Source organism: Nicrophorus vespilloides, unplaced genomic scaffold (assembly GCF_001412225.1).
Source record: "Nicrophorus vespilloides isolate i.1.1-1 unplaced genomic scaffold, Nicve_v1.0, whole genome shotgun sequence".
Classification (NCBI taxonomy): Eukaryota; Metazoa; Arthropoda; class Insecta; order Coleoptera; family Silphidae; genus Nicrophorus; species Nicrophorus vespilloides.
In genome coordinates this window covers 66-22036 of record NW_017099294.1, presented here as the reverse complement: position 1 = coordinate 22036, position 21971 = coordinate 66, and the positions used below count along the sequence as shown (strand labels likewise).

Below are 21971 nucleotides of genomic sequence, written 5' to 3'. Positions count from 1 at the left end.
AAATGCTCGAAAAAGCAGTGTTTTTCACATTTAGTGATTTTTCGAAAACTATAATACATAGAATGAATCCAAAAGATGCATATGAAAGCTGTGAATGTTTAGGGAATCTAGCAAGTATCGATATATTACTGTGGTTTTATTCTTAAGGGTGTAAAAAAATAAATAAACTGAGGTTATGTCATCCATCGTGCACCTGTTTTTAGGGTGTGGACAGAAACACACACACCGCTTCCCCCTTCGTTCCGCACGAAGGGTGCGACGGAAATAGGTCACCAGGTCAATCGACGTCCTTCTTTTTATTTTCGCATGGCACGCGCAGATGTCCTTCGAACATCCTCTGATTGCAAAAACCGGAAGTGAAATCCACAAATTGCATTATTTTTTAAAATTTCTAAAGTTTATATAACTTTGATTCACTTTCTAAATGATGTAATATGATTACAATGCAAACAAAAATGATCTTCAAATACGGTAATTTATATATTAACGTGGATTAAGTTGCATAAGCGATGACGCTAGAAAAAAACAAACATGGCGGAGTAATTTGTTGCTAAGACAACTGATGCAATTGTTTATATGTGGAGCGAGTTGCATGAATAAAACAAAAATTGTCTATTGATTTGGTTAATGTATGCAAGTAAATGGAGTTAAATTCGTTACAATCTCTTGTAATTGGCAACACTTCGACCTGGTTACAACACAAGGCAATTATTAATCGTTTTTCCTACGACCTATCTCAATAATATCCCAGTTATATATCAAGCGCACACTACAAAACTTACTATTAGATGTTAGTAAAGCTTTTCTGGCAGCGATTCTCCTCCATTCGCACTAGCAAACGTGGGATTACTAATTTTATTTACTCACTCTTCATCAACATGCAAAAAAAAAAATATATATAAATTCTGGCCTGATTTCAAAAAAAATAAGAAAAAAATTATGTATGAATTAGAAGTAAACTTATAAAAAGGTGCACGTCCACCAAAAATAGGAAATGCGCTATTAAAAAAAAATAATATATATTTTTAACTTTACAATTTTTAAAACCGGATTTTATTGCCAACTACATTTCTTTCGACACAAACAAAAAATAAATTTGCCAATTTTATGTTGGTACTTGATTGATTGATTGATGCACTCTATGCACTTAAAATTTTCAGAATTTCTTAATTTAGAAAATATTTAAAATTTAAAACAAAAAAAAAAAGGTCAAAGAACCGCGAATTCGCTTCAATTGAATGAGACCGCTCTCTTTAAGTCCGTTGACCCGTTTCCAAATTGTATTGTGTGAGTGTATTTTTTTTTGAACCGTATGAAATAATTTACAGTTACTCGACTTAAAAGTAAATCCGTTCGAATTGGCAACGTCGCATCTGTCACATTGTTTTAGCAAACGTCAAATTGTTTGATTTCTAACCTCAAAGTGACAGCAGGCAAGTTTATTTAATTATTTAAGAAAAAAATATATTTAATTTGTTATTGCATTGAGGTAGGCCCACTTTCTAAGAATATTTCTAGAACGCTGCACGAAAGTGTAATCCAATGATTGTTGCAAAATATTTCCATTGTTTCTCGAAATACGAATACGGCTAACTGCGAAATCATGACCTAGGCTGATGGGAAAAATAGAGAGAAAAAAATATGTGTTGAGAATATTGCGGTGAGACACGAGACGAACGCGACACACACACATGGAGAATGTGGAGTAAATCAACCTGTTCTTGGCTCGCGAAACCGGATTGGTGGAAGGTAGTTATAACACACACAGAGAGAGAGAGAGAAACGCGCTTTAAATTCGCACCTACGTTTCCATGGTAACATCTTAAAAACAAAAGAATTCAAAAGAAAAACGCGTTGCGAAGATAATCGAAGGGGGCGTTCTCTGAATGACAGTCGCCTCAATGACAGACGTCAGTCAGTTTGTGTCAGCTCGTGTTGCCAGTTTCGTGTCTGCGCAAGTCTCTTTTATATGTATTACTATTGGTGGAGGAGCCGGGGATTTGACAGTTTACACCGGATATCCGGTTTCATCCGAGTGAGTAGACCCGTTCCACATTTGCCAAGCTTAATATATTTCATTTGATAATTGAAAAACACATCCAATTGCAATCTGATTATAAGTTTATTGTTGTATCGGTATAATCAACGCGGAGAAAGAAACAATTGAATGCAGTGCAGTGATTTCCTGGAAAACAAAAGGCTGAACTCCTTGACCTTTTTTTTTTTCCTCCGGTATTTCCATCTATCTTTCACCTTTCGCAGCAATAAATAAATTGCAGCTTACTTACGTTTCTTTTTTCTTCTCTCACGCATTTCACTCCCTTTCCATTCCGCGCGCGCGTTTCGTTTCACGTTAATGGAGCGATCGCTCTTTGTTTCGATTTTAGTCCAAGGCCTACTGCTTAGTTCACATGGCACAAATGGAAACGACGACGAGGAATGAAACAAAAAAAAAGAGAGTCGAAGTCCGTTATTCGCTGAGAGATTTTTTTTTTAAATGATTCGTTTGTTTGTGTCCGTTCACTTATTACCAACTGAATAATTTCAGTGAAAGAGAAAAAAAAAATCAGATTTAAATATGCAATACCAACTGCCGGTTTTCGTATTGACGTTTTAGTAATTTTTGTTTTCTTTTGTTTTGCAGATAAGTGACGTTTCGTGGAGGACGTTGTTGGTGTGAGAGGAGGGGTGCGAAGAAGTGGGAAGAAAAGAGTAAATAAAAAAAAAGGGAAGGATTAAGTTTCTTTTTGTTTGTGGCGTGGCGAAGGGGGATGGTGTACCTGTTGGCCGATTGGGGTATGGGAGATACTGAAAAGCGAAGCCGACACTATGCGGGCAGCACCACAAACAGCAACAGCAGCAGCAGTAGTACCAACGGCACCGCAAACACCAACAGTCCGTCTTCCAGGGATCTGCTCAGGCTCGAACCACCAAGCAACAACGCGGACGACTATCAGAAAGAGGTCGACCTGCATCCGCTTAGCAACCAAGTGAGTTACTCCCTATATTCAATATTGATCAACCCTAATTGCTCCTTGCATTGTCAAGTGTCATTAAATTACGTTCGTTTGGTTATCTAATCATTATTACATAACCAAACGATGGGTACTATGATACCAACTTAATTTCAGTAACGTGTTACTAAAAAAAACATACGATACTTTTGGTTGCATTACGTAATGCCAACTTGTAAGTTGTTATTGTGTCATTAAATTACGTCTAATCATGATTACATAACCAAACGATGGTACTATAATACCAACTAAAAAAAAATACGATACTTTTGGTTGCATTACGTAATGCCAACTTTAAGTTGTTACTGTTACAATACAAATGTCTTTAAATTACATTCGTTTGGTTATCTAATCATTATTACATAACCAAACGATGGTATTATGATACCAACTTCATTTCAGTAACGTGTTACTAAAAAAAACATACGATACTTTTGGTTGCATTACGTAATGCCAACTTGTAAGTTGTTATTGTGTCTTTAAATTACGTTTGTTTGGTTATCTAATCATGATTATAACTTTAAGTTGTTACTGTTACAATACAAATGTCTTTAAATTACATTTGTTTGGTTATCTAATCATGATTACATAACGATGGTACGATGGTACTAAGATACCAACTAAAAAAAAATGATACTTTTGGTTGCATTACGTAATGCCAACTTTAAGTTGTTACTGTTACAATACAAATGTCTTTAAATTACATTCGTTTGGTTATCTAATCAAGATTACATAACCACACGATGGTAATATGATACCAACTAAAAAAAAATATGATACTTTTGGTTGCATTACGTAATACCAACTTTTAAGTTGTTGTTGTGTCATTAAATTAGGTCTAATCATGATTACATAACCAAACGATGGTATTATGATACCAACTTAATTTCAATAACGTGTTACTAAAAAAAACATATGATACTTTTGGTTGCATTAGATAATGCCAACTTTTAATTTGTTATTGTGTCAGTAAATTGCGTTCGTTTGGTTATCTAATTATAATTACATAACTAAACGATGGTATTATGGTACCAACTTAATTTCAGTAACATGTTACTAAAAAAACGTACGATGCTTTTGGTTGCATTAGGTAATGCGAACTTTTAAGTTGTTATTGTATCATTAATTTGCGTTCGTTTGGTTATCTATTCATAATTACATAACCAAATGATGGTATTATGATACCAACATAATTTCAATAACGTGTTACTAAAAGAAAACAAATGATATTTTTGGTTGCATTAGATAATGCCAACTTTTAATTTGTTATTGTGTCAGTAAATTGCGTTCGTTTGGTTATCTAATCATGATTACATATCCAAACGATAATATTATGCTACCAACTTAATTTCAGTAACTTGTTACTAAAAAACATGATACTTTTGGTTGCATTACGTAATGCCAACTTTTAAGTTGTTATTGTGTCATTAAATTGTGTTCGTTTCGTTATCTAATCATGATTACATAACCAAACGATGGTACTATGATACCAACTTAATTTCAGTAACGTGTTAATAAAAAAAACATACGATGCTTTTGGTTGCATTACGTAATGCCAACTTTTAAGTTGTTATTGTGTCTTTAAATTACGTTTGTTTGGTTATCTAATTATGATTACATAACCAAACGATGGTACAATGATACCAACGTAATTTAAGTAACGTGTTACTTAAAAAAACATACGATACTTTTGGTTGCATTTTGTAATGCCAAATTTTAAGTTATTTTTGTGTATTTAAATTACGTTTGTTTGGTTATCTAATCATGATTACATAACTAAATGATGGTATTATGATACCAACGTAATTTCAGTAACGTGTTACTAATAAAACATACGATGTTTTTGGTTGCATTACGTAATGCCAACTTTTAAGTTGTTATTGTGTCTTTAAATTACGTTCGTTTGGTTATCAACTTAATTTCAGTAACGTTACTAATAAAATATTAAATTGATGCTTTTGATTGCTTAATGCCAACTTGAAGTTTGTTTTGTTCTTATTGGAAATGTCACGATAATTACTTGTGTTTGTTTGGTTGCAGGTTGGAGGTCACACGAGACTGATGGTGCTGAACCCGAACACCATCTGCAAGCCGCTCAACTACCGCGAACTGGACTTTTACCAGAACATCCAGGACCAAGATATCAAAACGTTTGTACCGAAATACAAAGGTAAGATGAACAAGATTTTTATTTTTTATTGAAAAAAAAAAAAATATATATACAATCGTTTCCCCCCATCGTATAACCAATAAGCCAAAACCCCCCACCCCAACCGAACCGAACCAATCACGCCACCTCGTAACCAACCAATCAACCCTCTCTCTCTCCCCTGCAACGATTCATCTTTGTTTGTTTTTTTTTTGTTTTAAATCATTTGTTTCGCGAGCTTACCTAACACCGACAACAACAAAAAAAAAATCAAAAGCCGACTGCGATCGCGCAATTTCGGAAACGGATACGCGCACAGCTCGTTTCCTTCTGTTTTGTTTGTGGATTCGTAAGTATTTTCTTTCTTTTTAGTTTTATTTAGTTTTGTGTTAGGGAAATTTGATATATATAAAAAAAAATAATTGAAAAGAGTTAAAAAAAAAAAGAGAAACGAACGAGACATGTGCTTTCCGTTGTATTTCTGCATAGTTTTTTCGTTTTCGATTCCCGTCATAATTTTTCTGTTGTTTCTGCTGCTGTCCCTGATGTACATTGTACTTTTGTTGATTAGTTTAATTTAATTCTCGATCAAAAAAAAAAATCATTAGGTTTTTGTACACGAAATTCTTGCGAAATAAAGAATTTATTTGTTCTCTCCACCTCCATTATATTAATTAATTAATACTTACTACGTTTTGTGTCTGTGTGTTAATCATAATTTATTATTATTAATAATAATCATCCACATAAAGCAGGGATACAATTCGCATGTTTTCTTTTGTTTTTATATATATATATATAAATACAGTGTGTGTACATCATGAAAGTATTTAAATATAGAAATATTTTTTTTTTTGATTCGCACAATCAAGAAGTTAATTATTATTTTCTCTCCACAACTCTCAAAAACAAACGTATTTACATTTTCTTTTTACATGGACAATAAAGAAACAAGTTTCGAACCACTTTGTAACTTGATTGATTGTGTGTTCCCATAACAACCCACCTTTCTCGCTGATTTTATTGTTGTTACCTTGTTGTTGTTGTTGTTTCTTTTGTTTATTTATTGATTATTTCGTTTAATAATAAAACAATTGTTGACGAAAATTTCGCTCCGTTTTTAATATTTGCAAATGTAATTTCTGTGTAATTATTATTTTGGGGGGCGATCTTACATTACTTATGTGTACGATTTTCCAAGAATTGTTTGTCTTTTGTTTAGGATCGATTTTGTATATATATATTTAGGAAAAAAAAAATACAATATGAAAAGGAGACTTGATTTATTTGGAAATGAATAAATAAAATGAAAAAGAGAGCCCGAACATAGTAAGGTGATGATATTTCATGCATTTCGATTACATAACCAAAAAAAAACAAAAAAAACAGAACAGCGCCATCTCGATTTGTTTATTGGTACTTTTATTATTTATTTGTTTTATTTTTATATAAGCATATATATATATTTATACATATATACACGGTGTCTACCATAATTTATTTTGTTGTTTGTTATTATACCGTTCCTTTGTTGTTTACCTAAGATGGGTAAGTATGAAACATTTTCATGTTTTATTATTATTCGTTTATTCGCGCTGCATCTGATTTTTGCTCTTCCCTTGCCGATTCAAAACTACAATATAAATCAACGGTGCTAAAAACAAATGTTGTTGTTGTTGCAACATATGAAAACCTAGCAACGACTCGACAGTTTTGTTTTTACGACGTCAACGGTGTTTTGTTTCCGTTCTATTTTTTTTTTTTTGCGATAGTCGACATTTATTGCGCGCAAATGATTGCGAGTTTTTCAAGAATCATACTTTCCGTTTTTTATTTACGCATTATCACCAAGGCAACAATGTTTAAGACGTAGACATGGAAACGAAGAGCAAAAGTCAGGTGATGATGATGATGATGATGTGGTGCAAATTATTATTATTAATTATGTGTATGAACATTTATCTTATATCTTTGATTGTTTTTTATTTATAATGTTTGTTTTGTTTATTTTTATTGTTTTTTTGAACATCCTCTGTGTATTATGATGACGATGATGAGAGATTGTTTAAAGATGTTTTGGTTGCATAACGAGTGCGTGGGCGTGTGGATGTATTCAATGGTTGCCATGGATTGTTGTTGGTTGCTATGGATATTTGACAATCGAATTGTAAATAAATTAAAAGAAGAAAGCTATCTCTCTCTCTCTCTCTCTCTCTTTCTCTCTCTGTATATCTCTCTCTCAGGCTCAGAGACCCACAGAAAGGGCCGTGTTGTTGCTGCAGTGGCTGCCATCGTGTGTCCTCTCACTCACTCACTCACTTCCCACGCAACGCCGTTCTTTTGGGGGTTTGTATATGGACGTTGTACATCAACTGCTCCGATTAAAAGGGTTGGAACGATACATACATACAATTATATATATGAAAATCTAAAAAAAAACTTTGAAGAAAAAAAAAACTATTTCTATATATTACATTACATCATCTGCATATATATTTATATATATATATAAATCAATCTATTTTATACGGATTCCTCATCTCTATAACCTAATCGCTTGTGTTGTTGTTGTTGTTCTGACAGTTGTTTTGATAGCGCGCCATCTATTTCCAACGCTCGAACTTTGAACGTTCCAATTGCACCAATCCACAAGCAATCGATGCAATTGGAATGTGAGAACTTTAACATTTGTTTTAATAGAGATGGGGAATTAATTAGAGATGATTTTATTGTTATTATTATTATTATTAATTACGTCCGCCCCAGATTTTTCATTTGTTATTTACATTTTTTTTTTTTTTGACAAGTCAAAAATCGCTTTTCTTTTTAAATCACAATTCATTTATGACAAATTTTGTTTTGTTTCACGAATTACAAATTTCGGCGATTTTTTTTTTTGTAAATTTACAAATATTTTCATGAATTTCAGTGTTTGTCCAATCGGAACGCGTAGATTTCATATGTTTTGCGAAACTTGTTTCAGGCGTCATGCAGGCAACACTGTGTAGTGGAAAATTGGAGAAGCGCTACAGTCCGAGTTTCCGCGACGAGACGACGGGGAACAGTTCGAACAGATCCAAGAGCGGCGGTTACAAGAGGAAACGTGAAGACGTCTTGAAGTGAGTATCTCTCTTTTACAACTTTATCAATTCATTTAACACATTGACGACGGTCATTAATTATAAATAATAGTTTTGTTGCTATGTACGCCACTGATTTTGACTGAGATTAACCTCAAATATCTTAAGTCAATTACAAACTTCAAACGCCAATACATTTCTTATATACATATTTTAATAATTCTTGAAGCAATTTAGAACAATACGTGATATTGTGACATAATTTAGGCATACTTTGCAAAATTAACTTGTGAAACATATTTGAAATTTTCATTCAATACTACTCGCCGCTTCTCAGCTCCTAAGTAATCGAAGCGCAAAGGCATTGAAAATACAATATGATTATCAGAAGCAGATATTATTTCTGTTTCTAAAAAAAAACATTGCTAATTTATTCAAATACAATACAAGCTCAATTATTATTATTGCTTATTATAAAACCTATAGCACTTTTTCCGCGTTTCAATAAAATTCGAACCCTCTGTTGAGTATATTTATTGAATATAAGAAAAAATAAAATAGGATCATTCAATAATAGAAATGTTTATTTATTTTTATGAACATCTTCAAAACATTTGATAGACAGCGTCGGTTGATCAAAACACTGTGCGCAATATGTAACAACTTTATGAATGTATAAGAAAAATTTAAACGTTTAAAGGTTATAATTGACGTAAGATATGTCAAAGTTGTCAAAAAGAAAAATGATTGTCATGGTGATGCTGATTGTTTTTTTGTTTGTTTAGGATGAGGGTGCACCACAGCGGGAAGCCGAAGGACGTGCAGAAGAGCATCTCGCAGTCGGACAACACGAACAAGCAGTACTTTCTGATGCTGGAGAACATCACGGCCAGTTACAGCCATCCGTGCATCCTGGATCTGAAGATGGGTACGAGACAGCACGGCGATGACGCGACCGCCGAGAAGAGGACGAAGCAGATGGCGAAATGCGCGGCGAGCACTTCCGCGTCGCTGGGTGTGAGGTTGTGCGGGATGCAGGTGTATCAGGCGGACGCCGATTGCTACCTGAAGAAGGACAAGTACTGGGGTCGAGAGCTGAACGAGGAGGGTTTCAAGAGCGCCCTCTGTCGGTTCTTCGACAACGGTTTCGGGTTGAGGGCGTACGTCATCCGGAAGGTGATCAGCAAGTTGATGCAGCTGCGGCGCGTCATCGAGAAGCAGAGCAACTACAGATTCTATTCGTGGTCAGTTTAGAGAAATAGAGACTTTGTTGTTGTTTGAAATTAATGGAAGAATTTGTTTGCAGTTCGTTGCTGATAGTGTACGAGGGTAACGGAGGTGTACCGCATCTGTCGCTGAAGAGGAGCCAACCTTGTTGTTCGAGCAGTCCCGTTTACTTGGTGAACGATTGCGACACCAGAGAGTCGGACAACAGTCGAGACGTGCCGTGCTACTACGATGCGGACACTTCGAATTCGTCATTGGATATGAGTCACGAAGAGGTCAGCCAGGACTCCCATCATCGGGGTTTCGGTGAGGCGGCAGCGCGCGGCGCCAAATCCAGCTCGTTCTACCCCATCTCCGAGGAGACGACGATGTTCCTCGATTCCCCCCAGATCCATCATCCGACGGCGGCGAGTCCGGTCGACAGTTGGATGGTCTACTCGAACAGCAGCAGCGACGAGTACTCCCTGTCGGGCCAATACAACGGTGCGGGAAGTTGCTCGAACGATGACGACGTCTCCGATTTCGAGATCGGATCGCCGAAGAACGCGGCGGCGTGTCAGTCGTTGCACTTCGAGGACCTGGAGCTGGAGGACGAGGAGGATGACGGCAGTCTTGGTCTGACACCATCGACTCACTCCCACACCAAGATCAAAACCAAGAGGTTGAGACGCGTCGGCGAGGACACCTCATCGAAGAAGTCGACGGTGTCCAAGGTGCAGACGACGAAAGCGGGAGGAGGAACGTTGATGGTTCCCGCCTCTGTGAGGAGGACGACGATGACGACGGCACCGCCACCGTCGCCTCCGATTCAGGTGGACGTGCGGATGATCGATTTCGCGCACACCTCCTTCACATCATCATCATCAACCACCAGCAATTCCAATGCTTCTGCGGCCGTACACCAGGGCCCCGACGGCGGTTTCCTCACCGGCCTCGACAGTCTCAAACGGCTACTCCTCGAGATCCTCGAAGAGGGTTAAACGCAAAACGCGGAGGCCGCCATCTCTCGGCCGGGACGAAACTTCCTGAAAGCAAATAAAACCACCAAAAAAAAAAAAAAAACAAACAAACCAACAACAAGCAACTAAATCTCCCATTTCAACTTTGAATTGCATTAAACAAAAAAAAAAACTATCACCAACCAAACAAACAAAAATTTCGGCTTTTCTCGAATCGAATGGAAACGGTTGCGTTGGACGGTTGCGATGGGCGTGGTAACATCTCCGATTGGGCGGGACTCGGAGATAAACAATGGACGATGACGACGACGACGAAGACGACGACAAAGAGAGAGAGAGAGAGTTATATAAAACAAACAGTAATAGCAAAGAGTACTTGATTTACATATAATTCTGCAAATCAATACATATATTTTTAATCAATAACCAACCTCTTCTTTTTATCACCATCCATCCATCATAATCATCATCAGAATGATTAATATTAATATTATTATTATTATATATAAATAATTTAACCCTAGTGACAACAGTATTTTTTTTTTGTCTCACACTAAAAAAAAAAGAAAGAAACAAAAACAAATTTTGAGTGCTGTGAATAATAGTGAGCGTGTGAAACAAACGAACTCTAAACAGTTTCGATAATTAGTGAACTGTGATTAACCCCCCACCCCTAAAAAAAAAACAAAACATTAACGAACGTTCACTATACATATATATATATATGTATATACACACACACAAACAAAAAATATTATATATATATATATCTATTATATATACATAAGTACGTGTATTTGTGATTTAATATTATTTCAAACATGTATTATACTACTACTACTACTATTATTACTATTATTATTAATGTAATAATAACATTTTATTTCCCTGTGATTTTCTTGTTTGTACAGTTTCTTAGAATTATTAGCATCATTATACATACTACAATACATATATATTATTATATTATACATATTATAACAGATTATAAACTTATATCTCTGTGCGCGATTCGAAATTGTTTAAACAACAAACAAAGAAACAAATCGCGCGTCGTAACCACGCAACCGACTCGGATATATTGAAAACAACAGAAGAAGCGTTTGTAAATTATTGTTATTATGAACAGACAGACAGACATTCCAGGATTTTATTTTACGTTTTCTTTCTTCAAACCAATTCTTATTTTTGTTTTTTTTGTCACATTTCACCGAAACATGAATCCAATTCTTCTGTTTCGTAAAAAAAAAAAGAAGGTGACGAAAAACAAGATTTAGCAGAATCTTAACGTTATGTTGTTCTATTTAAAAAAAATGTTGAATGGAAATTAGAGAGAGAAAAAAAAACGCAATAAAAGTGGAAATACGAGAATTTTTTCGTGATTCGAGAAAAAACGTAAAACATCCACCCCTAATAAACCTAAACTAAAATGTAAAACTCGTTTTGGAATATGTGAAAAAAAAAATAATGCATTTGATCTACTTTTTAATATTTTGTTTTCTCCCCTTTTTTTCCACCACACACAAATTAGCCGGGACCATTTGCATCGTTGCATTCATCATTCAAATCAAAAAACACCACAGATCATCAAAATAACAAGAAAATTGTTCTTCACCTTTCGCAAAAAGATGTACTACCTATTATGTATGTGTAGATATGTAGATTACGTTTTCAGTTCGTACGGTCTGGCAGAAATGTTTACGTTACGTAGATGTCCATACAACAACAACAAAAAAAAAAAAGAAAACAGAAGAAAAGAGATTTTTTTTTGTTTTGTTTCAAAAAAAAAAAAATAAAATAAAAATTCCTTTTAAATCTCTCACACAGTTTCAGTTACAAACAAAATGAAAATTGTACTATTGTTAAATAAAGAGAATTAATAATTATGATGAATGAATACAATGTTTAATCACCTAACAAATCCTTTAATTTTTGTTGCTTTAAATTACGTAAATCTTAAGTAATTTAAATGTATCATAATAGGCAACCAAAATTGCACATTTCAAATGTTTTCAAGTAATTGAATCATTTAGGCAACCATATGTGCATTTGGTGTAAAAATTGAAATGATAAATCTGTTCTTAATTAATTACCTATGTAGTTGTGGGATTGGGAATGATAAAGAAATACACGTTTTTGTCATTCATAAAAGTCTTTTTATGTACAATTAAAAAAAAAACATAATAATAATCTTATTATACCGACATAGTAATTGTAATGTTTAAATAGTAATAGAAAAAAAAAAAGAAGAAAGTTGATTGGTCTGACAGCTACCAGATTTCAGATGTTTTTCCCCCCGCACTATTGATAAAGATTTACAGTATATATATATAATTCTGATACTGATGTGTGTATGGGTATCTTCTGTAGATGATGAATTCATCGAAACTTGAGGATGATGAAGATGAGGAAAAAGATGAAGACTGAGAAGAGGAACAGGTAGACGATGTAGTAGTTGTGTGAACCCTTCGACAGCCTCAGCACCCTGTTCATAGTGTTGCCAAGGAAACCACCTGTCTTGTCCATGTCGTCGTCGACGTCCCTGAGCAGCTTGTCCTGGTACTTAACCTCATTCCCAATATCTATGGACAGAGACTTCAGAGCCCCGATTTTATCCTTGAGTTGATCAGCCATCCGGTTGTTCTCGTCCTCCATCTCGTTCATGTTCTGAGACAGAGGTTTGTACTCGTAGTTGCCGTGAGCCCGTCGCATTTTGCTGCTCGTAGAAGAAGCCACGATCGCTGATTTCAAATTAACACCACGAAATTTAATTTAACACACAACTGACGTGTCTTCAGTGAAAAAATCACAAATAAGAGAAGAAGAAAAAAAAAAGAGCGTATCAAAACAAGCTAAACGTCACTTTGACAGCGCACGTGCACCAACTTGAGCGCAATTGAAGACCCCAGATCACGCAACCAAATCAAATTAAGCGGTAATTAAACATCAAAACCTGATTTAATTATAGTTGTTAATTGATTAATTGAATATTCTATAACACTTTTAATTATGAACGTTCAATGTAGATGCAAAATTAATCGTGTAAGATTAATTTGTTGGTATTAATTAATTGTTGTTGTTGTCTATGTTTTGAGACAACTTCACGTTTGTTGTGGTGGTGCTGGCACCTATCGCCGCCGATCCTCCACCGCTCCGGTCAGTCCAGTTGCGACCGTCGCGGAGTGCGCGTCCGTTGGTTGCCATTGGTGATCCCCCTGTTGGGATACGTTTTCGTTTTGTTATTGTTGTTGTTATTTGTTATTATTGTTTTAACTACCCTTGACTACGATAAGTGTCGTTCCGTGCGCTTCATGAACATTCCTCCAATTGGATTTCGATTCTACTTTCTGTACATGTACAAGAAGAAAACGCTGCAGAAAGATTCACGAACCGTGGACCACGAAGCTCAGGTAAAATCTCTATCTCTCTCTCACTCTCTCGCTCTACCTGCAGCTGCACTCCACCAATTCGAATCATAACCTGCAATTAACTTGCTTTAATTTGGCTAGCGATTGTTTTCGTTGACACAACAAGACTTGTTGCTAAGATTCGAGAAACAAAAGATTTGGAAACTTGGTTGATCATTTAAAATTCCCAATAGAAACACGAAATTGTTAATGCAACTGTTGCTTAGCAACAAATAGATTTTTAGTTTGTAGGCATGAGACGCAATAACAAGTTTGCTATTATTATTATTATTAATACATTTCGGTTTATGTAATTGTTTCCATTGTTTTACCTTTAAAAATAGATTGATAGTCGTTGAAAGTTCTCATTTGTTTTACACTAACAAAATTTAAAAAAAAAACAATTGACTTTCTTGACACTTTTTCAATTGTTTCTTTAGTTTACGAGACAAAATCAGTGAAACACTCAACTGAGTGCAAATGAATACTGAAACAACAAAACAAAGAAAATTTAAATTAAGATTGCAATTAAAATTCTTGAGTTAATTTAAGACAAAGAAAGAAGAGTTGCGAAAGACTCGACCATAAATCGAAGCAAAACTAAGTTGTTGTTGATGTTGTTTGTTGTTTTTTTTTTGTCGTCTCTCGGATTGTTGTTTATTGGGAACAGATGATTCCGAAGGCGAGGCCTCCTCAGATTACATTCACATTTTATGCTAATCGACAACAACTCATTGACTTTTCCAACTGTCAGAATTGTGTCAAATTGTTTGTCATTCATCTGTCAAATTTTTTGAAATTTTCGTTGTTTTTTTGCAAAATTTTGATTTTTTTTTGCTAATATTATTATTACATATGAAACAGTCTTCAATTCCGCTTCTTTTGATATAATTACTATCACCCAATGTTAATTCTTCCTTTAGATATAACGATTTTTAGATTTGTTTTTTCAATTTTTTTTTTGAAAAATGTTCAATTTTTTTTTCAATTTTTTAATTATTATGATTACATAACAATTGCACTACTTATGACATAAACATTGTTACATTCACTTTTTATGCTAATCGACAACAACTCATTGACTTTTCCAACTGTCAGAATTGTGTCAAATTGTTTGTCGTTCATCTGTCAAATTTTTTGAAATTTTCGTTGTTTTTTCGCAAAATTTTGATTGTTTTTGCTAATATTATTATTACATATGAAACAGTCTTCAATCGCGCTTCTTTTGATATAATTACTATCACACAATGTTAATTCTTCCTTTAGATATAACGATTTTTAGATTTGTTTTTTCAATTATTTTTTTGTAAAATGTTCAATTTTTTTTTCAATTTTTTTAATTATTATGATTACATAACAATTGCACTACTTATGACATAAACATTGTTACATTCACATTTTATGCTAATCGACAACAACTCATTGACTTTTCCAACTGTCAGAATTGTGTCAAATTGTTTGTCATTCATCTGTCAAATTTTTTGAAATTTTCATTGTTTTTTTTGCAAAATTTTGATTGTTTTTACTAATATTATTATTACATATGAAACAGTCTTCAATTCCGCTTCTTTTGATATAATTACTATCACACAATGTTAATTCTTCCTTTAGATATAACGATTTTTAGATTAGTTTTTTTAATTATTTTTTTTGTAAAATGTTCAATTTTTTTTTTCAATTTTTTAATTATTATGATTACGTAACAATTGCACTACTTATGACATAAACATTGTTACATTCACATTTTATGCTAATCGACAACAACTCATTAAGTGACTTTTCCAACTGTCAGAATTGTGTCAAATTGTTTGTCATTCATCTGTCAATTTTTTCGAAATTTTCATTGTTTTTTTGCAAAATTTTGATTGTCTTTACTAATATTATTATTACATATGAAACAGTCTTCAATCGCGCTTCTTTTGATATAATTACTATCACACAATGTTAATTCTTCCTTTAGATATAATGATTTTTAGATTTGTTTTTTCAATTATTTTTTTGTAAAATGTTCAGTTTTTTTTTCAATTTTTTAATTATTATGATTACATAACAATTGCCTTACTTATTATATAAACATTGTTACGTTATCTGCGATTTTTCAATCTAACTTTCGTTATCAAACAGTATAATTGCTGCTTTCCCTCATTAAGATTTAGTCTAAGTTTACGTTTTAATATTTGCTTCGTTCGAAGAACTCAACAAAAACAGAAAAAAAAAACATAACCTTATCTAAAACGTCTTATTTATATGTGCATGGATGGAGTAGACTCAACAACAAGTACACGATTTGTTTACACGTTTTCCCACAAATTTACGATGTTTCCTCTTGGTGACTTCCGTGCTAGCAGCATCTAGATTTCATAGTCTTCCTGTTACACAACTTCTTCAGCAAAGACATCCAAAGACTTGATGATGATGATAATCTGCGCGCTCTTTCCAATCTAAATTTAACACCGTCTTCTAATTATACTTTACAACTCTGGAATTTCTTCGACTCGATGTTGTACGTCTCCAGCAACATCTTCGTCGTCGTCGTCGTCGCAATCCTCGCGTCTTATTTTAAGAAATGTGGAGCAAATTTGAATTCGGAATGTTATAATTACAATACAAATGCATCATCATCATCATCAACTACACTAAATCATTATTAATCAATCGGAGCTAAATTAGCTTTAATTTGACTAATTTTGAACTCAAAATTGTTCGATAATAGTTTGAAAACATCTATTTTGCATATAAATTTAAGCGTTTCTTAACCGGAGTGGTTACCTCGGGTCTTTGACTTTGTCCCATTACACAATTTTCGAATAATTCAAAAGAAGACACAGACTTTGTAAATACAAAGTCTGCGTCTTCGTCATCTTCTATGGGAGGAGCGAGAGCGCGCGTAGCTAAGACGTTCTATTTTTACGTGTTTCCATGGAGACATCTTTCACTCTCTTATTTATCGGTAGTCACCTGCGCGCCATCTATGATCAATCGATTTTCATCTATTCTGTTTTAAATCCCAAATTCCTTTAAGTATAGTTTTGCCCTAATTTCGATGTTGTTGATGATCTTTTTTTTTGTATTCTTTTCTTTGTTTTTTTTTTTGGTGGAGGGTTCTCAAACCGTGCGTGATGAATGGCTCGAAAAGTCAGTGTGTCAGAGAGGGTGAAGTGGTGAAGGGTGAAGAGTAGGCGGCGGCGGCGGCGGCGCACAAACAAATTGCGGCGTAAATATCGACCGTCGCGACGGCTCGCTCAGCTGCTCCGGATCACAGCTGAAGAAGAACAATAACATAGGAGCAGCGACGGTTCGTTTTTCGTGATCGAGAACGCGCGCGTCCAAAAAAAAAACAAAGAAAAACAATATTTATCGGTGTCTTTGTCCGTTTTCGCGATGGCTGTGTGACGTCTGCGCTTGTTATCGTTGTTCTATTGTCTTCGTCGTCGTTGTTGTTGTTGTTGTTAAGAGTGACAAGTGCAGCGATAAACAGGAGGGCGCATGTTTTGTTGCACCCGCATGTAAGTGTCAATATCGATTTCGCAATTGTTTTGTTGTTTTGTTTTTGTTTCTACCGTCGCCGCCGCCTCCGACGATTGATTCGAAGAACAAAGGCCGCAACGATTTCTTTCGTCTTTAAATACCTTAAAAACAGACAATAAATCATCTACGTTCACAACTTCTTTTCTTTTATTATATGCGAACTTGTACAATTTTATTGAAGAAACACAAACTTTTTAGATACTTACTTTTATACACTTGACAACATTCAATTTGTTTTCAAAACAAACGCAAACGAAATTATTAAAACAATTATGTGAAGAAGGCTTATGTTTTGTTTTTGTTTTCTTTCTTAAAAGAAAAAACAAATTAGAAATTACGAAACAAAAGCTTCTTTAAATACTACAAATACAAAGCTACTTTGGTAGTCGATTCGAATAAGCCAAAATGCAAACGCAAACGAAAACAAATTAATTAAATTTGAAATCAAGTGGACGGCTCAGTTTTCTTTTGTCTTAAATACCTTAAAAACAGACAATAAATCATTTACGTTCACAACTTCTTTTCTTTTATTATCTGCGAACTTGTAAAATTTTTATTGATGAAACACAAACTTTTTAGATACTTACTTTTATACACTTACTTCACAACTTTCAATTTGTTTTCAAAACAAACGCTCGAAATTATTAAAACAATTATGTGAAGAAGGCTTATGTTTTATTTTTGTTTTCTTTCTTAAAAAAAAACAAATTAGAAATTATGAAACAAAAGCTTCTTTAAATACTGTAAATACAAAGCTACTTTGGTAGTCGATTCGAATAAGGCAAAATGCAAACGAAACGAAAACAAATTAATTAAATTTGAAATCAAGTGGACGGCTCAGTTTTCTTTTGTTTTAAATACCTTAAAAACAGACAATAAATCATTTACGTTCACAACTTCTTTTCTTTTTATTATCTGCGAACTTGTAAAATTTTTATTGAAGAAACACAAACTTTTTAGATACTTACTTTTATACACTTACTTCACAACTTTCAATTCGTTTTCAAAACAAACTCTCGAAATTATTAAAACAATTATGTGAAGAAGGCTTATGTTTTGTTTTTGTTTTATTTATTAAAAGAAAAAACAAATTAGAAATTACGAAACAAAAGCTTCTTTAAATACTACAAATACAAAGCTACTTTGGTAGTCGATTCGANNAACTTCTTTTCTTTTATTATCTGCGAACTTGTAAAATTTTTATTGAAGAAACACAAACTTTTTAGATACTTACTTTTATACACTTCACAACTTTCAATTTGTTTTCAAAACAAACGCTCGAAATTATTAAAACAATTATGTGAAGAAGGCTTATGTTTTACTTTTGTTTTTGTTTTGTTTTAAATTTGAAATCAAGTGGATGGCTCAGTTTTCTTTTGTCTTAAATACCTTAAAAACAGACAATAAATCATTTACGTTCACAACTTCTTTTCTTTTATTATCTGCGAACTTGTAAAATTTTTATTGAAGAAACACAAACTTTTTAGATACTTACTTTTATACACTTTATACACAACTTTCAATTTGTTTTCAAAACAAACGCTCGAAATTATTAAAACAATTATGTGAAGAAGGCTTATGTTTTGTTTTTGTTTTTGTTTTCTTTCTAAAAAAAAAAAACAAATTAGAAATCACGAAACAAAAGCTTCTTTAAATACTACAAATACAAAGCTACTTTGGTAGTCGATTCGAATAAGCCAAAATGCAAACGAAACGAAAACAAATTAATTAAATTTGAAATCAAGTGGACGGCTCAGTTTAAAGAACAATTGACGAATTAAAACAATCGAAACACTTGAAGAATGCTTATTTTTTTTTTTGTATCGAGCCACCCGTTCATTAGCATAGGCATCTGTTGTCACAACAAAAAAAACAAAAGTTAATTGATCGTGAAGTTGGTTGCGTAATTATCTAATTAATTTACTATATTATGAGTGTGTGTGTAAATGCAGGAAACGGCGAATTTACGAAAAACGTTTTCACTTTAATTTCTCCGCAATTCTTTCACTTCTTCCAATTTAACTAACAAATTCGCTCCAATTAATAATTTGACATCATTATCGTTTGTTTTTTTTTTGCTACTGCTACTCTTCAAATTTAAAGAAAAAAAAAAACAAAACAAGAAAACAAAGATCTCTGTTCTTTAAATTGAAGAAATAAAAGAAGTGAAGAACGCTTTGAAAAGAAACAAATTCTAATTAACAATTGGTTTTTGTTTAGAAAAAAAAAAGAAAGAAACATAAATTGCTGAATCGAAGGTGCGCTGAATTACGGAAACAAAAGTGCGTGGTATTTCGGAAACAAAACAGCGTCGAAATTTGGCGCGATCGAAGGTCTGTTCTCTCCCCTCTTATCCCTCGAAAGTAGATTTTATGACCCAGAGACCCTTTGGATCGTCGCGTGCAGCCGATTTGGCTTTTGTAGAGTTCGTTCAACCCTCCGTAGGAATCTCATTTTCGGCGGTGGTAGAGGGGAAAAGAGGACGTTTAGGGTCGTTTACGTTACGTTCATCAAAACAAAAGAAAGAGGAAAAACAAAAAAGCTATTTATGCATGTGGGGGTTCGATTCCCAATCGATTTGTATCGAGAGACACGCGAGTTGTTAAATTGTTGATGTCTGAAGAGAAGAAACACAGAGGGAACAAAAAAAAAAGAAAAATAAAAGGCGAGTCTCTGGTTACTCAGCGTCGTGCGGCTTCAGATTACCAAGCAACTCCTTTGTAATTTGTCGTCGTCTTTTATTTTTTTTTGTTTGTTCTTCTGCGGTTTACCATTTCTTATCGAAAGCTTTTTGTAAAAAGTTAAACTCTCTAAAACTTTATTTACAAGACAACTTTTTGGATAATGCACATTGTTCGTAAGAGATCTTGATTTGGTGAGATGAGAGCACGTGACGAAAACAAAGGATAGTTTTTATTTAACCTTGTTTTTGATCGTGTATGTGTGTGTATGCATGTATTTTGCAAGTGCACGGCCTTCTCACAAACAAAACCGTTACACTGCACGAACGCGTGACGTCACGTGAGGCCCGAGGGCTGACAGTGTGTGTGCGCGACATGAAGGAGAAGGAAACAGGTGATGATGATGATGATAATAATCGATTGGAAATTGGATGCAGACTATATGAAACCAGTTTGCAGATTTCCGATTTGCGTATAACAATTGCAAAAAAAAAAAAAACCGGAAATTTAACAGTTCATAGCAGAAAAACTATATAAATCACAAATCTGACAGTAGGTTAATTTGGAAGAGTAGAGTTTTAGCTTTAATTTGCATCTTCAACGATCTAATTAGCTTGAGTCATTATGGAGTAATTAAAGAATTGAATTTAGTTCGCTCAGCGAATTGACGAAACAATAACAAAGTCGGCGTTGCCTGTAACGTCACAACAACTTGCCAAAAAAAAATAAATGCAGGCGCGGTTTGTTTACATCTCTCCATCTCTGTTCGTTACATGAATTGGGGAAAACAAACAAAAACAAGCGATGTTGATCATGATGCTAAGCAACGGAATCGATCCAGACACCTCTCATCTCTTCTCTCTATCTCCTTCTTTCATTAAGTTAATGGATGCTTCCATCCTCCTCGTTGTCTGCTCTCAAGGGCAACTGCAGCAGTTATAAAAAAAAGGGAGAGTGCGCTTCCGTCGTCCTGGCAACAACAGGTGTTCTGTCGCAGGTGGTTGGTTGGTTGGTTGCACGTTACAATAAGGAAAATGGTCATCCAGGAAGAACATGAAATGTCTTGAAGATGTGTCACTATTCGTTTTTTGTGTGTACCCATATGCAGCTCTATTTATAATCATCGAAGCTGGCGAGGCTGGCGACACTCTTTTATTTTTGCAGATTTCGCAACGGTTGCTAAGAAACCGAGGATGAATCAAAGACTAGTCAGAGGAATGGCATCATTGTTTCTTCTCCTCTCTTCTACTTCCACTCATTTCCTCATTCACCCCGCAAAGAAATAATTTGCATCGGAAAATGGGCTCATATATCGTGGGAACAAACAAAATAATCATCATCATCATCTCGTCGCAGAGAAAGAAAACGCACTTGCAATTGTTTCCATTGTGCAGCAGTGGAAATCCCTTTTTTGGTGGGATTCGCGAAATTAATGCAAAAACAAGAAATAGTTGGCTGTGTGTGTAAAACATACGAGAAACGGACGGGCGGATGATGAAAATTAACGTTCGCCATATGGCCGACATCTGCACCCCCTTCCCAGTTGCAATAATTGCTCTCTATCTCTTCGACAATGCTGATGATGATGATGACACTCACTCACGCGCGCTCTCGGGTCAACAGACTTTTGATTTTATTGCAAATTTAACTGTGAATCATCTGCAATCAATATACAATTAGTCCTTAATTTTGTTTATCTTAGCAACAGCTAACAATCAAATTTTGTTGCATGATTACCATAACACATTGACGTTAATTATAAATAATAGTTTTGTTGCCACTGTACGCCACTGATTTTGACTGAGAATAACCTCAAATATCTTAAGTCAATTACAAACTTCAAACGCCAATACATTTCTTATATACATATTTTAATAATTCTTGAAGCGATTTAGAACTATACGTGATATTGTGACATAATTTAGG

General features: G+C 34.2%; 2 protein-coding genes and 1 long non-coding RNA gene across 3 annotated transcripts; 2 read left to right on the top strand and 1 right to left on the bottom strand.

Moving 5' to 3' along the window:
* Nucleotides 1–2646: 2646 nt before the first annotated feature.
* LOC108564327 (inositol hexakisphosphate kinase 1) lies at nucleotides 2647–10612 on the top strand. The gene is made up of 5 exons (XM_017923330.1): nucleotides 2647–2990; nucleotides 5055–5184; nucleotides 8147–8282; nucleotides 9029–9487; nucleotides 9550–10612. Exons 1-5 carry the CDS (start codon nucleotides 2772–2774, stop codon nucleotides 10448–10450), a joined length of 1845 nt encoding a protein of 614 aa, XP_017778819.1. The 5' UTR covers nucleotides 2647–2771; the 3' UTR covers nucleotides 10451–10612.
* Nucleotides 10613–12562: 1950 nt separating this feature from the next.
* LOC108564325 (BET1 homolog) lies at nucleotides 12563–13316 on the bottom strand. The gene has a single exon (XM_017923329.1). The coding sequence runs from the start codon at nucleotides 13139–13141 to the stop codon at nucleotides 12809–12811; it is 333 nt and encodes a 110-aa protein (XP_017778818.1). The 5' UTR covers nucleotides 13142–13316; the 3' UTR covers nucleotides 12563–12808.
* A 174-nt stretch (nucleotides 13317–13490) lies between these two features.
* On the top strand, nucleotides 13491–17174 carry LOC108564326. Its single transcript, XR_001891137.1, has 2 exons — nucleotides 13491–13839; nucleotides 16937–17174. It is a non-coding gene; the product is annotated as an uncharacterized LOC108564326 (long non-coding RNA).
* The last annotated feature ends 4797 nt before the right edge of the window (nucleotides 17175–21971 follow it).